At 30.9% G+C, this 16,711-nt stretch overlaps 1 protein-coding gene across 1 annotated transcript in view; it reads left to right on the forward strand.

Annotated features, from left to right (window-relative positions):
- LOC115878476 (neurexin-3) overlaps positions 1-16,711 on the forward strand; it is a 350,620-nt gene that overhangs the window by 320,052 nt on the left and 13,857 nt on the right. The window contains exons 12-13 of the mRNA XM_030894994.1: positions 7,629-7,788; positions 14,905-15,133. Of these exons, the coding sequence (XP_030750854.1) occupies positions 7,629-7,788; positions 14,905-15,133 (389 nt within the window). The remainder of the gene's footprint in view (positions 1-7,628; positions 7,789-14,904; positions 15,134-16,711) is intronic.

Here is a 16,711-nt window from a genome sequence, read left to right on the forward strand (position 1 = left end):
TTTCTAAGCATGCAGTGTAATGGAAGGAAAATATAAATAAAAAATTAGAAATCAAAATTATTTATATTACATTTTATTACTTTATATTACTATTTAAAAATAATATTTACTTTTACTGGCATTTACTTTAAAAAATAAATGAAATATTTCTTCGCCAAAAACTACATGTAAAAGAATTAGCATAAACAAAATACAAATATTGTTAACTTTTTTTTAAATTGGCGCGTGTAAAACTTTCAATTTAATTTTCTCACCCCAAAATTTGAGTTCGATAACCATTTACTTAACCACATTACTTAAATATGATTATTAAGTTCAACTAATTCATATTATTAAAACATCTAAAATACAAATATGTATTTTTAAAATTAATTGTAAGCTTATCTCATCTCTCTTAAAAATTGCTACTTCTCAAAATTTCCCATTAAAAAATGCAATCTAAGCTAACCATAATATACCATATAAAATTAAATAATTGAAAGATCGGACTACGGAAAATCTCACAACTTTTCGGAAAAATTTTGACTACTTCCCACACAATCGTCAATTAAAAAAAACTACTATTTTAGTATTTTAAATATTTTAATAAACGCAAAAATAGCATAGTATTTACAAGGCGAAGTTATAAAAATTTGGAAGAATATGAATAATGCACTGACGCACACAAAAATCAAACGAATACTAAATTTCATTTATCAAAAGCATTCGATACTCGTGGCTCGTGGCGCAACGATAACCATTTAGTCGCAAGGCGAGGTTGTCACATATGCTTTAGTATACAAATGAATGAATGATTTTATTCGAATAAAACCATTCGATAGTTGAAATCATTCATTCAGTAACCATTCGATAGTCTAATTCATTCGATAGTTCCCATCGCTAAAAATTACCAAGTTTTTTTTTATTCTAGGCGAGCTACAGATTCCTGACGCACTATTGCCGGACCCTGTATAAAAGTGTAAAAAATATTCTTTGAATGCAAATGACGTATTTTTTCAGTATATCCAAGTACCCTTTATAGGGTACCGGTACATAAAAATGGTTAGTAAGATGATTACCTTACTAACAATTTTAATGCTTCCATTTAAAAGCTTCATTTTGTGGTAAAATCTCTTTCCATTAATCCAGCTGTTAAACTAACTGGAAATAAAGTGAAAAATATATGTAGGTGACCAAAAGAACAAATCGAGCTAACTTTAATAGAATAAGCGTTTACATCATTTATAACAGTTAAACGTCTGAGACTACATAAAAAATTACCGGCATTATTCTTGATTTAGTTTGAAAGGCGGAACTTTTCTAAAATTACTTTCTTTCCAACAATATAAAGAAAAATATAACTGGAAACGAGAATAAATTTCAACTTTAACCAATTGTGTGCGTTTTTTTGTATTCATTTAGTTATCTGCGTATTATTATCAAGACTTTATGTAAAAAAGATTGTGTTTAAATGAGAGATATTGATTTTTCTGTCGTTTTCAAAATTATAACGTTCTATTATATACAGGGTGTCCCAATATTACGTGGACATTAAACTACTACGTATTTTTGAAATCAAAATAAGTTCGTTTTGAACACAATTTACCTCTATACAAAAGTGCTTCGCTTGTCCGCTAGAGGACATCGACTTTTAAAAAATAAACACATTTTTTCACACATTTTAAGAACCGTTATGAATGATATTTTGAGTGTCTGTGTTTTGCTAAGGGATTTAACATTCAACTTTCACAAAGTACGGGGAGGGTGAAAACTACCCCCACCCCTACATATTTTTTAGTATAAATATTTTCCAACTCAACCAGCGACCGATTTTTTTTTCGTAACATGATCCCTCTTGTATTTACTACATTTTTTCTCTCTTCTAAAAAAACGCCACATTTTATGGAAAGCACTGTTCATTAAAATGCTGTATCCTATGTTATAGGGCTTGTTTCTCTCTACAGTTTCCTGCCTCACAATGTGCCGTTTGTGTCGGGGAAGGGATCATAGTTTCATAGTTGTCGATTTTCGAAAGAAATCAGTACATGTATATTATTTCGCATATTTTTCATTTTATTGATTTTGTGGAAAGCACTGTTCATTAAAATGTTGTATCCTATGTTATACGGCTTGTTTCTCTCTATAATTTCCTGTCTCACAATGTACCGTTTGTGTCCGGGAAGGGTTCATAGTTTCATAGTTGTCGATTTTCGAAAGAAATCAGTACATGTATTTTATTTCGTATATTTTCCATTTTATTGATTTTATGGAAAGCACTGTTCATTAAAATGTTGTATCCTATGTTATAGGGCTTATTTCTCTCTACAATTTTCTGTCTCACAATGTACCGTTCGTGTCCGGGAAGGGTTCATAGTTTCATAGTTGTCGATTTTCGAAAGAAATCAGTACATGTATTTTATTTCGTATATTTTCCATTTTATTGATTTTATGGAAAGCACTGTTCATTAAAATGTTGTATCCTATGTTATAGGGCTTGTTTCTCTCTACAATTTTCTGTCTCACAATGTACCGTTCGTGTCCGGGAAGGGTTCATAGTTTCATAGTTGTCGATTTTCGAAAGAAATCAGTACATGTATATTATTTCGTATATTTTTCATTTTATTGATTTTATGGAAAGCACTGTTCATTAAAATGTTGTATCCTATGTTATAGGGCTTGTTTCTCGCTACAATTTCCTGTCTGACAATGTACCATTTGTGTCGGGGAAGGTATCATAGTTTCATAGTTGTCGATTTTCGAAAGAAATCAGTACTTGTATATTATTTCGTATATTTTTCATTTTATTGATTTTATGGAAAGCGCTGTTCATTAAAATGTTGTATCCTATGTTATAGGGCTTGTTTCTCGCTACAATTTCCTGTCTGACAATGTACCGTTTGTGTCCGGGAAGGGTTCATAGTTTCATAGTTGTCGATTTTCGAAAGAAATCAGTTCATGTATATTATTTCGCATATTTTTCATTTTATTGATTTTATGGAAAGCACTGTTCATTAAAATGTTGTATCCTATGTTATACGGCTTGTTTCTCTCTATAATTTCCTGTCTCACAATGTACCGTTTGTGTCGGGGAAGGTATCATAGTTTCATAGTTGTCGATTTTCGAAAGAAATCAGTACATGTATATTATTTCGTATATTTTTCATTTTATTGATTTTATGGAAAGCACTGTTCATTAAAATGTTGTATCCTATGTTATAGGGCTTGTTTCTCGCTACAATTTCCTGTCTAACAATGTACCGTTTGTGTCGGGGAAGGTATCATAGTTTCATAGTTGTCGATTTTCGAAAGAAATCAGTACATGTATATTATTTTGTATATTTTCCATTTTATTGATTTTATGGAAAGCACTGTTCATTAAAATGTTGTATCTTATGTTATATGACTTGTTTTTCTCTACAATTTCCTGTCTCACAATGTACCGTTTGTGTCGGGGAAGGGATCATAGTTTCATAGTTGTCGATTTTCGAAAGAAATCAGTACATGTATATTATTTCGTTTATTTTTCATTTTTTTGATTTTATGGACATTTTTAAAAGTCAGCTTCGAATTTTTTTTCTCAAAAAGTGTGCGCGGTGGTATTTTTTACAAAAACCAAAAAAATGTAGTAAATAATACAAAGACGTTTAGCAAAACATATACACCCAAAATCTCATTCAAATTAGGATAACGTTCTTAAAATGTCTGAAAAAATTGTGTTTATTTTTTAAAGTTTGATGCTCTCTAGCGGACAAACGAAGCATTAATATATAGAGATAAATTGTGTCCAATGAACTTATTATAATTCCAAAAATACGTAGTAGTTCTATGTCCCCGGAATATTGGAACACCCTGTAAAAACCATGTAATAGAAATGTACTCTTATATTTACTAGTATGCGATTGAATGTTATTGTATTTAAGAACCAGTTGTTACAATTATTGATATTTATTAATTTATTAATAATTATAATAGTGTAAAATTAACATTTCTAATATTATTTTGAGTGTTCTCTCATTTACTAAAACTCTTTGTCTTGCTAGGTTATTTTTAGCAGAGTATAACAAATAGCTCCCCCGATTTTTCTCTCAACCTATGCTTGAATTTTTTTGTGCATAATTTCTTCATGAAATTTAACTTTCCGACGAAAGTTCTTGACTTAATCGTTCGCAATAAAAACTCTTGACTTTTGATCTCGGCTTTTTCTCGTGGCATTATTAACTTTTAGACGTCTCAGAAGCCATATCTATCCAACCTACGCAAATTTAGCTTTAGAAAACTCATATCTGTCTTAATATATAAACTCTGCATTAAGTATTTTCTCTTATATTTTAGCTTTCAGTAAAAGCTCTAATATGTTTTCTATTTTTATGTGTTTTTTTACAAAAAAATAATGTAAAAGTAAACGTAAAGTATTTTAAGTTAACGTCTCGTTTTTGCTGCAAAAGTTAATCTGGACGGGGACTATTTTTTTCCTATCGGTGATATATTCCAAACGGTGTCATCAAAATGTGTTTCTATGGTAATATCATTTCAATTTCATTTTTTGGCGGATTATTATTAAAAGAATTTTAATTAATGCTGAGTTGTATCCATGGTACAAAGAAAACAAGGTATGATTGATAGCGGCTCCAATTTCCTTCAGTTCGCGCATACCAACTCTGACGTCACTAGGAAAATAAGGAATAAATCAAAAATAAAGAAAGTTGACAGGAGATCTGCATTTTTTATATTTTTTGGGGTTATGGTTAAGAATTGTTTATTTTTAAGACTTTTTAGTTCGTTTAATTTAATGATTACTAAAACCAGCAGTTCCAAAAATATATTTAAAAATAAAAGACAAAAATCCAAAATATTAATTATCTATTAACATGGATTTGGACGATAATAGGTAAGAATACTAAATTTATTTCTATATTCGGTATAAAATTGTTTATTAGGTTTTTAGTTTGCGATGTTTATGGTAAATAATTTTCATGTTCATTGTCTCTGAATTCACATGAGGACAGACATGAGGATATCTATGGAAAAGTAACCACAAGAGGAATTGTTACATTATTTAAAAAATGTTGGGAAGTTGATTATTTCCCATCGAAAAAGTAGAAAATGCCAATGCAGATGAATGTATTGTAATTGTGATAGAAGTAATTCCAAGGGTGAAGTTTATTATAATTAGTGACCTGTGCTTCTTTTTATATGTAGATGTTTCAGGTTTTGAGAATAAATCGGTTGAACGAAACCCAAAATGTAGATGAAGTATTTGCATACTCAGAATATGCCCATCAAGGATTATAGCTCAAATTTCCTTTAATGGTAGGCAATTATTCAATGCAAAATAACTTTTTAAGTGACTGAAATATTAAATAGTTTACAATATGGTATATCACTGTAAAAATATATTACTTTTAGGTACAATTAAGGCCCGATACATTTCAAAAAGTAGAATATTATTTTATATTAAATGAGGTATTGTACCAACAATCAATTTGTATTAATACCGGAGATTAAAAAATAACAGAATAAATAGTTCTTTTTTTATACTACAAAAATAAACTATAGAATACAACAGAATACAAAAAATTAAATAAAAAAAGTTATGTCCCCGCCGAGATTCGAACTCCGGTCTCTCGCTTCCTAGCCCGACTCCTTACGCACTGCTCCACAGTAACTTGCTTAGCGATAATTCAATGACGGTATATAAACAAAAAAACAGGTTTATTACAATATCTTGACGATTTGAACTGGCGCGCGGAGCGTGCTGACCAATAGCGCCTGTTATCACCTGTGACGTAGCGACCAACCTGCGCAATATCATACCTTGTATTCTTTGTACCATGAGTTGTATCCATAGAGAGAGCCTAATCTTTAGCTTATAAAACAATCAACTTTTGATTTCTAACCACAATTTATTTTGATGGATGATAATCAAAGGCCAAAATGACATTTCTCGCAAATTTTGAAATATAATTAGTGGAAAAGTTAAAGTTTGTTAACTTTTTCTAATAATTGAAAATGACTACCTCTAATTTTAACGTCTGAATGGTTACATTCAAATTAAAGGAGCAAACTTCTACGCTAATTGAAACCACTAATTTATTCCACTAATTGCGAAGTTCTGAATGAAGCTTAAGATCATATCTTTTGCTGTTTTAAAATGTTAAAAAAGTACAAAATTTATTTAGTTCATTTCTACGGAAAATGTGATACTTTAACAACTAACAGTCAAAAAATATTACGTTAATGAAAATTAATAATAACTATCTATCAGAGAATGAAATCTAAATGATATTACCATAGAAACGCCTTTTGATTTTCTGGACTTTTTAAAAAATTGAACTATATTGTCCTGTTTTTTTTTATTTTCTTTAAAACGGTATGATAATTTGGAAAAGTATTAACGAGATTAACCATTTTAGAACAAGCAAAATTTCAACAATAAAAAAGTTTCCTTTTGTAAAGGCAACCCGGGGACATACTGTATATTTTGTAAGAACGTTATTATTAGTTTATAAGAACTCTTACAAGAATGATCGACAAATTCTATAAAAAAATATAAACTTTAAACTATTGATATTATCACACATATTCTTGATAAAACAAATAAACAATTTAATTATCAATATGTTCAGCAGTAATCATACAACTCACAGACACGTTTTCAAATGGATAAAACAATATTAAAAATATCACATATCAAAAAAGCGACCTTGAATATAATCCACTCAAGTTATATTGTTAAGATAAATGTCTGTCACAGTTCGAAATATAACATTAAAGGAACAAAAAGTAATGCGCGGATAATATATCTTTGTGAAAATGGCGTTTATTTCTTTTGAAAAGAAACCAGATAATAGAAAGAAATAAATGACAGAAAAAGAATTCGTTATGTGGGATGAGCCTTTTAAGTAATAAGTGCTTACTATAAATTGTTATTTTTTTTTTTATTAATAAGTTTTTTGAAGAAAAAATCAGTTGGACGTCTGTGAGGACGTCAACCTATCTTGTTTTCTCTATATATTAAAAGTTCATCATCACTTTCAGCTTATTCAACCACTTCTAATTATGGTGTAGCCTCCCTCGCATATTTAGTTACTCTCTTTGTAGCTGAGTCCATTGTTGTCTATTGTTGGCTATGTGGGCCCAAGTTATCCCTGGTAATTTCCTAATATCATTCTAGGTCTTAGAGCATAATAAATTGTCTTAGGTCTTTTAAATAGGTCTTCTAGGTCTCTTAATTCTTCGTGGATACCATGCTGTAATTTTTATGGTCCATCTGTTGTCTATTCTTCTTACCAGGTGTCCTGCCCATTATCATTTGAGGAATTTGACTCACCTACTGTGCATGACACCTATTACCTGGGTCTTTTGGTGTATACACTCTATTCTTTTACGGTCTCTCTTAGTTATTCCCAGCATATTTCATTCCATTGAGCGTTGTACGACCTGCAGTTTCCCTATGATAAGTATCCAGGTCTCGCATACATAGGTCATGACTGGTAGTACACATTGGTCGAATGTTTGCTTCTTTAGATAGAGTGGCATTCTAGATTTAAATATGATTAAAATTTATATAAAGAAGTAAAGTTAGTTTTTAAAATGTGAAACATATATTTACAAAAACATAATGTAATATAAGTAATTTTTTATTTCAGGTTCAATAAGGACATTGTGCCACACGCAGCCTCAGCAGTGTCCATCTCAGCCTTGCTTAAACGGAGGAACCTGTTTGGAAGGATGGAACCGGTTTATTTGTGATTGTACCAGTACCATGTTTGCTGGTCCAACGTGTGGAAAGGAGGCCGCAACCCTCAAGTAATTTTTTATATCATTTTTTACTAATTAATATTTTTCTATAATTAAAAATATTCTCTACGATTAACTATTAATTTAAACATAATATAAATATAATATAACTATTAATTTATATTAAAAATTAATTTTTTTTAAATGTCATAATATGGCAACATAGGTAGTAGATTAAATTTACAAGAAAAAAACGAGAAAAAATCAAGTTTTTCTCAAAATGTAAGCAAAAATTAGATACAGGCAATTAGATACAAATGAAAGCATAAAAATACCATATATAATAATATTTCGTCCCATTGCTGCCAAAAGTCACTAACTTACTTTTTATTACCTCCGAGTCTAAAAATGAATTGCATTGCATAAAGATGTTATAGTTAGTAACTATTCGGTATTAAAATAAAACATAAATAACGAGAAATCGTAGTTAATGACTTTTGCAATCGATTCTCCGCTTCAAAACATAGTTAGTGATTGAATTTGGTTGTTCGGAAAAATGTTAGTTTTTTTTTATTTTTTACGATTTATAGTATAGAATTGTTTTACCGGAGAGTATATAAGTGTATTTTTATGATATTTTTTACCCGCAAATATAGAAATAACTCGACGTGTTTCATTTTAAATGCCTACCATTATGGACGTGTCAGATACCTGCACGTCAAAAAAGATTAAAGTTATATCCTGAGGACTCTTAAAACAAAACTCCACTATTCGCTGTCCAGTCTGTGTCTCTTGGGAAGTCTACTCTGTTGTCCCTTTGCAACCGAGGGATTTTCGGTTGCTTCTTATTCTTTAAAAAGTGCCATCAATAAGTTAAGACTCACCGTCGTTTAGATATAAAAGTTTAACATGTATTCAGTAAATGGGTTTCCTATGTTAAATTTAGATTTATATATTTGATGCTGGGATATTTTAAGCAAAAAACCATATAAAATAATTTGTAAAAAGCTAAGTACAAACTTAATTCATTTATATGATTTTATGTAACATGTTGAAAATTAAAATCATTATAATAAACTTGATGCTGTACCAGTGAAACAATATCCTCTGGTTGTCTGCTAGAAAGTAAATTTTCACGCACATTTTCATCGATAAATTTGTAGCTTCTGAATAACGGTCTAGGTAAGAGTATTCGTATAATTTAACAAAATTACTGTAAACCACTATAAATACGAATTGTTGGTTATGTTCAAATTTTTTTCTCTTCTTGCCTTATCTTTTTGCCTTATTGTACGTAAAAAAGGTATCTTGGTAAAGATCGTTACGACTAACCGTTCTTAAGATATTGTTGGAATGTAAGTTATCAATACATGTCATTTTTAAAAATTATACTTTCAAGAAAAATATGATGAAACAATTTCTGTTGAACTTTTGGAACAAAAACATTTCATATTTATAATTTCAGTCTAATAAATATCTGGTTAACATGTTCAATTTTTGGTAATGATGACATTTATTGATTATATTTAGATTCCAAATATATTGAGAAACATTAGTCGTAGTAATTTTTACCTTGAGAAATGTGTATTTTTTCACTCAGTAGTTTTATACAGATAATAAATAAATGCCTTTATTGTCAAAAAATTTTTCAATTTGTAGACAAAGGTAAACTAACAAACATAGTAGAAAAAAAAACAAGGTACACAAACAAACAAACAAAAGATAATACAAAACATTACATAAATAATATTGTCAGTCTTATTGTTAAAATAAACATTTATAAATGTTTACAATGTCAAAGAACAAAAAATTTAAAATAATATTCAAAAATATTTAGCCAGTTTATAGCAAAATATCAATGACCTCTAAATAAATTAATTTCGATGTCATTAGTAAATATAGCAATAGCAAACATTAGACCAGTGTTTTCAAGATCAAATTCGATTTTCAATTCAAATATAATTCATTACGGCGTAGAAAGCCTTGTCTAGTAAATAAGAGTTCAATGCTTTGCGAAATGAAAAAAATGATGTTATGGATTTGATTTCAAATGGCAGGTGATTGTGCATTTTTTTCGAGTTGTATAATATTGAACTTTTAACTAACTCTGAGCGTGGGGTAGGTAGATAAAGATCTTGCTCCGCGTTCCTGAGTGGATAAGTGTGAGATGGCCTTTCTTGAGAAGCTGATACATGTTTACGTATTAGGCAAACGGATTCAAATATAAATAAGGAAGGAAGAGTCAATATTTTTAATTCTCTAAAAAAGCCCCGGCAATGAGTTCTGCTGTTTAGTCCCAGTGAATATCGAACAGCTCTCTTCTGGAGCTTGAAAATGCGGTCAAATTGAGCCGCACAACACGTACCCCAGAATGGAAGGGCATACCTGAGGTGCGACTCAAAAAGTGCATAATAAACAGTTCTAGCCACTGACAAGTTAAGCTCCTTAGAAACAGACCTTAATGCAAAACAGGCAGAGCTCAATTTTTTCGACAAAGCTTCGATATGTATGTCCCATTTCAGAGAATTGTCCACAACAAGCCCTAAGAATTTTACGGATTTTACGACGTCAATGGTGGTGTTGTCAAGTACAAAAGGCTGCAACGAGTTTTTATACGACAAAGCCTTAGTTTTAGAAATGTTGAGACTCAGGAGGTTCGAATCGCACCAAGATTTAATGGTGATTAAGTCATTTGATATAATCCTATGAAGTGCCGCGATGTCCTTGTTGCTCCAAGTGAAGCTAGTGTCGTCCGCAAAAAGACATATTTTGCCACTGATGTTTATGTTAGCAATGTCGTTAATAAAAAGAAGAAACAAAATAGGGCCTAGTACTGAGCCTTGTGGTACTCCACATTCTATTGGCTTGCTAGAAGACAACGTGGTATCCACCCTCACAAGTTGACTTCTGTTGCTCAGATACGACTTAAACCATTCGAGAGATGATCCCCTGAACCCATAGTGCTGCAGTTTATTAATTAGGATCTTATGACTTACACAATCGAACGCCTTAGAAAAATCACAGAAAATTGTTGCTGTAGAATGATGGTTGTTTAGGCTGGAGTAAACTTTATTAAGGAGGGAAAACATTTGTCGCGTCATTTGTGGACTTGAACTTGATTAGATCATGATGACTAGATATTCATCTAGGGACTTTAATTTCATCATGATCTAATCAAGTTATCCCCAGAGTATAGTTTAATTAACGAATTCGTTTGATTCTCTGTGGAGTAATTGGAGTAGTTGGAGTAGTTGAAAAATAGAAATATTTATATAAAATGTTGATAATTTAACAGTGATGTGCTTTGTTACCTTATCAACAAATATTGGTATGAAGTTGCTTTCGCCAGAAACAATTATAATTAAATAATTTAATAAAAATTTAATTTCTAAGTGACCCTGATCAGTTAGATTAATAAAATAAATTGAAAAGTAAACGTCATTCCATTTTTGGTATTTGGCCAGTCTGGCAGTTTCTAAAGTGAAAGTGAATTGTGATTTGTTTTTATGGGAATATTTTACGGATTTTCGCGAATTTAGAGTATTTTGGACGATAGGATTGTGAAATTTAAAAGCCAAACAGTTCAATATATAAGATTAATTAATCCCTGTGATAATTTTTATGAAATTTCTCATAATCAAAACAAATTCTTTCAACAAAATGTCTCTCAGAAATTTAGAATATCAATTTAAAGTTTTATTTAAATGAGGATCGAATCAAGAACTTGTATAACATTTCATATTAAAGGCTTAATTTTTAAGGTTGCGCAGTAATTTTAAGGGAAGGGTACGGTTTTAGATAAATATGAAATATACAAATTTGCAAAGACAAACAAGTAATTTTAAAAAGATCATTTATTTATTTAAACGAGTATAATCATTAATCATTTAGTTTGAAAATATATTTTTATTTACTTATTTATACATTTTCTATACACTTGTATTATTGATAAGCTTTATATGTCCTGTTTTGTTTGTAAAAAAAATGTTTTGGGTCATCGAGAATAGATTTGCTAACAAATTTGTCCCTTTACTTTCTGTATTATACAACGCGAATTGTAAGATGTTTCTATTTGAATAGGTTATTAAAGTTTAGATTAAAGTTATACCAAATTAGATATACGTTAACTAATATGCCTTTTATATAATGATTTATTTATTTATAATTTATAACCTTTTTTTATAATTATTTATAACTGATCGTATAAATTCTGATAACTTTTATATATACTTGTATAGTATTGAATATGTTATATGTATTTTTATTAACAAATGTTATAATAAAATAATCAAGTTACAAATTTTTCGTATTATATTCTAATTTCAGGGATAATTTCAATCTAGATTATTAATTTATTTGTATCAAAATACATTATTTTTATTTTGTAAATGTTTTGTTACAAATAAATTAATAATCAAGATTGAAATTACCAAATATAAGTAAAAAACTTATGAACTGCAGTAAAGGTCCATTTAAAAATATGGCGCGAACCTTTAGTTCTGCCAGTAGCCCGCTTGGATCGCGGCGAGCGCGTGTTTCCAAGCTTTAACATAGGAGTTTTCATTTCTTTCAGTTAGTTATTCTATGAAGAAGACTAAGGAAGGAGCATAATGCTATCCATGTATTCATGCATGGTGGGCGGAAAAAGCACTCTAGGGTGGGGATCCTTGACAGTTCTGTTTGACGATTCATTTGACACATTTGAATTTGATTTGAAATTTTGTGGATTTTTCAGTCTTTACGGAGCTCATTTTATGTTACTTATTATTTATTCTACTACTGATAGTTGTATAAAGGTAGTAAATGTAGATGGAAATTGTGGCAGAACTTAAATTAACAGTGACATTATCGCGATTTATCGAAAAAAACTCTAAAATAGTTGGTTGTGTAGCGTGCGGTAGATCTCGGAAAAAATTGAGTGAAATAATGGAACAACTTTTCGCTAGTAAGTGACTATATAATATACATACATGTAGTAAACCGATCATTTATGAAATTCACTTAAATTAACTAAATTATATATTTTCTTGCATTTTAGCTTTTATTCACTACTTGTCAAAGATCAGATGTCAAAGAATTTTGATACGTTAATTTGACTTACCTGCTTCAGTAGCGTATCGGATGTTTGTGGTAATAAATACTTATTATAACTTATCTATTTTTATTAGAATTATATATTTTTATAACAATTTTAATAACTACCAACATTTATTCACAATGTAAAATAAAATAACAAATTATTGAGTCTACCCCACGTCTACCCTATATCATAGTTTTACATTTTTTAAATAAAATTAGAACGGCACTGATAAACCGGAATTTAAGTCGGCCATATTTGAGGCCCATCGCGGTGTACCTAAGATTTTTGATATGCTCCTTCCTTAGTCTTCTTATTCAAAGGAGGGGACAGGTAACACGGCAGCTGAAAGTGAGGCCACTTGTCACCACTCGAAATTCTCCAATGGCGTAGCATCAGAAATTAGCTTGTACCTAGACGATAAAAATCGTTTATTAAAACGTTAACTAATATATCGTTTATTTTTGAGTAATGCATATACAATTTTGTATTTTATAGTCTCACCTTTATAATATTAGAATATCTAAGTCGATAATGCAAAATTTATTTAACAGTCATAGTGAACTGATCATCAAAACAATTATTTATTTATTAACGTGTGTATAATGTATAATTAAATAAAAAATAATGTAAATATATATGTTTTAAACGTGTATATACATATATACCGTATGATCGAAAAACAACGGTATCCTGTTTGTTTGGAAATGACGATCGATGACATTCCCCGTATAGTTCTACATATAAAATAACATAAAAACTATATAAAATGACATCGAAAAAAAGACTGAGAGGAATGTCATCGACAGTCATTTACAAGCCAACTGGACGCCGTTTTTTTTCGATCATACGGTATAATAATGAATCTAGCCAATCTCCTTCACACTTGCCCACGGATTCAATGAATAATGAAATTTTTAATATTTGTTACCTTCAATCATAAGAATATCCTAATTTTCCGCAAAAAAATAAACAATTATTCTAGTAGCTTTGTGTTATTTTATTTATTTATTTTTAAATTTTTATTAATTACTCATTGAAACTATTACTATACACCTAAACTAGCAAATTTTTTGAAAGGATATTTAAAAAAATATTGTAACAAGTAGCCCATCACAAGTTTGTCCACCCCCAGCAAATCTTGGCAGGTAAATTTAAGTTTTATGTAACAACTATACATATAGATTTTTTATAACCAAAATTTTTCATGTTTTTTTTATAGTTTACAATTATTATTTTACATATTTGATAACAATACTTTATACATTTTTTTACCTGTAAAATATATAAAAAAATGTTTATTGCAGAAATTGTATTTCTCTGATTATAATACCCTACACCACTGGAGAAATCCTGTCTGAGTAGCATTATTTATAGTTTCAAACATTAATTATAATATAGGATATTAAAAATACTACTTGGAATTAATAATAATAGTTTGCTTTGGATGTGTTACAAGACATATTAAAAGCATTTTACATATTTTTACTGCTATAATGAAAAAATGTACATTTTATGATTACATAGCACAAGTTGCGTATCAACTTTTACCTGTAAAATGTAATTCCAGTCATTTTTTTCTCGCTTCAGCCTTTGCAGCCATACGCCGAACATCTCACCATACTAAACAACACAGTTTATAAATTTAAAACAAAACAGTATTCATAAAAAACTTAAAAATTCGCTTGGTGTCACCACGAAATCTTGTCACCAAAGTATGGCCGCCGATCAAATTTTGGCCTCAAAAATTTTTCACTGGAGAATATGCGTGTTAGCTGTTCCCTCTCTTTCCTTGTCTAAGATTAAATACTAGACCTTTAATCAGTGTGTGAAATGATCAAAATTTTAAAATTCAAAATTGTTCATGATTAAACATCAACAAAAAAGTCGTTTACCGCATATTGGGCTCTCTCTAGTAAGTATAATTTTAGAGCTTTGCGAAATGCGAGGTTCTGAATGAAGCTCTAGAATGTAGGAGACGAAGAATGACAAAAATTTAAACTGTTTTCTCCTCAAGCAGAGGCATTTAATTTAGAGCTTCACTTGCACATATACACTTTAAAACTAACCTCCACTAAGCCTACTGATTTTTTTATTATCTCTTCCAGCTTTAACGGATCCTCGCACATGGCAGTGACGATGGACGGCGAGATGGTCACCCAAACGGAAGACATCGTTCTGCGATTCAGGACGAGTAAGCCGCTGGGATTGCTGCTGATCTCCAGCACGCTGGAAACGGGGGACAGGATCGAGTTGGCGGTGGCCGCGGGCAGGATCCGTCTCGCCCTTAGGCTGGACGTCAAGGAGAAGAGGAAGGAGGACCGGGAAAAGGATAAGGTCGGTATTAAATATAGATATCGGTTATATGGTCTGGAAGGGAATTTTTTGGGGGATTTTGACCTTTTGCAGGTTGTTTTCGTTTCAAGAACACCTTCTTTGAAATAATTTTTAGATTACTCGACTCATGTTTTATTTCGGGTCGACAAGAATCTTTCTCATGAATTTTAATAAATTCCTGTTCCTTTTAGAGAAGAATCTAAAACATGGAAGGATTATTATCGTTGAGCAATAATAAAAACCATGTTGTTTTGATAAAACTTACAAATAAAGAATCTTTGATTACTCCAGGAGGCAGTGATTTTTTTGTGTTTATTTTTTCCCAGTGGGTGAATTTGAAATAGTTTGTTCGGATGGTGATATAAAACGACAATTTTGAATTTGGCTAAAATTCTCTGACTGGTTTGCTAGATAAAAAAGACAACTCCATTTATTTTCTCAGTCATAAACATTTGACATTTATTAAAGTCAATCATTTTATTAATGGAAATAATAGTCTGCTACATCCCAAAGAAGTCAAGGAAGCCAAAGCAAGAGTAATGATATATAAAACAACCCCAGAGATCCCAACTGGCAGATGAGTATGACAGGAAAACGCAATATCTCCAAAGATGTTTACAACAACACTAGAAGAAATCTTCCATCAACTCGACTGGGTCAACAAAAGATTAAGTATAGATGGAGAATATATACTAAGTGACATTGAAAATAGAACACCCTCTAAAAATTGTTTAATTTTAACAATCTTTTGTACGTGAATATAGGTTGACAAAAGGCGTAAATGATCAAAATTTGGAGTGAAAATATTGGCTCGTTACCTTGTCCTTGTTAATAATGTGTTGGACCACCTTGATGTTCTATACATTCGTTGAGCCGTCTGGGCATGGAACTAATCAGATGATTTATGTCTTCTTGCGGTATTTCATCCCATGCTAACTGTATCTCATGCCGAAGAGCTTCTAGTGTCTGAGGAGGATGCGGTAAGTTTGTCAGTCTCCTACCCATGATATCCCATACATGTTCAATTGATGAGAGATCTGGAGATTTTGGTGGCCAGGGTAGGAGATTAACTTGGGCATTATGTAAGTGGTTCACAGTTAATCTAGTAACATGGAGACGGGCATGGGATTATCTTATTGAATTATAGGATCTTGGAGCGTTCGTAAATATGGTAAGAGATTAGCTTCCAGAATTTCCTCAATATAGCGTTCGGCTGTCATATTACCTCGAACAAATATTAGAGGTGACCTGCCACCATATGCGATTGCTCCCCAAACCATAACTACTACAACTTGGTGCCTCTCCATGAAAATCTGTGGATTCCGCCTTTCTCCACGGTATCTTCTCACTCGCACCCGACCGTCGTGCATTCCCAAACAGAATCGCGACTCATCACTAAAAACGATAGTAAAAAGCCAATGGTAAAACCCAATTAGGCCGAAAAGCCATTGGTTAGCAATTATTGCTCGAGAAGTGGCCAAAGTGACCGGGAAGTGGAATTGCCTTAAACGGCGATCTTGACCCTCAGTGGTTAATCTTAGATGCCCTGTACCTCTGTCACGATGTTCACGGTGTTGT

This window comes from Sitophilus oryzae, unplaced genomic scaffold, assembly GCF_002938485.1.
Source record: "Sitophilus oryzae breed Bouriz unplaced genomic scaffold, Soryzae_2.0 scaffold_1514_pilon_pilon, whole genome shotgun sequence".
Classification (NCBI taxonomy): Eukaryota; Metazoa; Arthropoda; class Insecta; order Coleoptera; family Curculionidae; genus Sitophilus; species Sitophilus oryzae.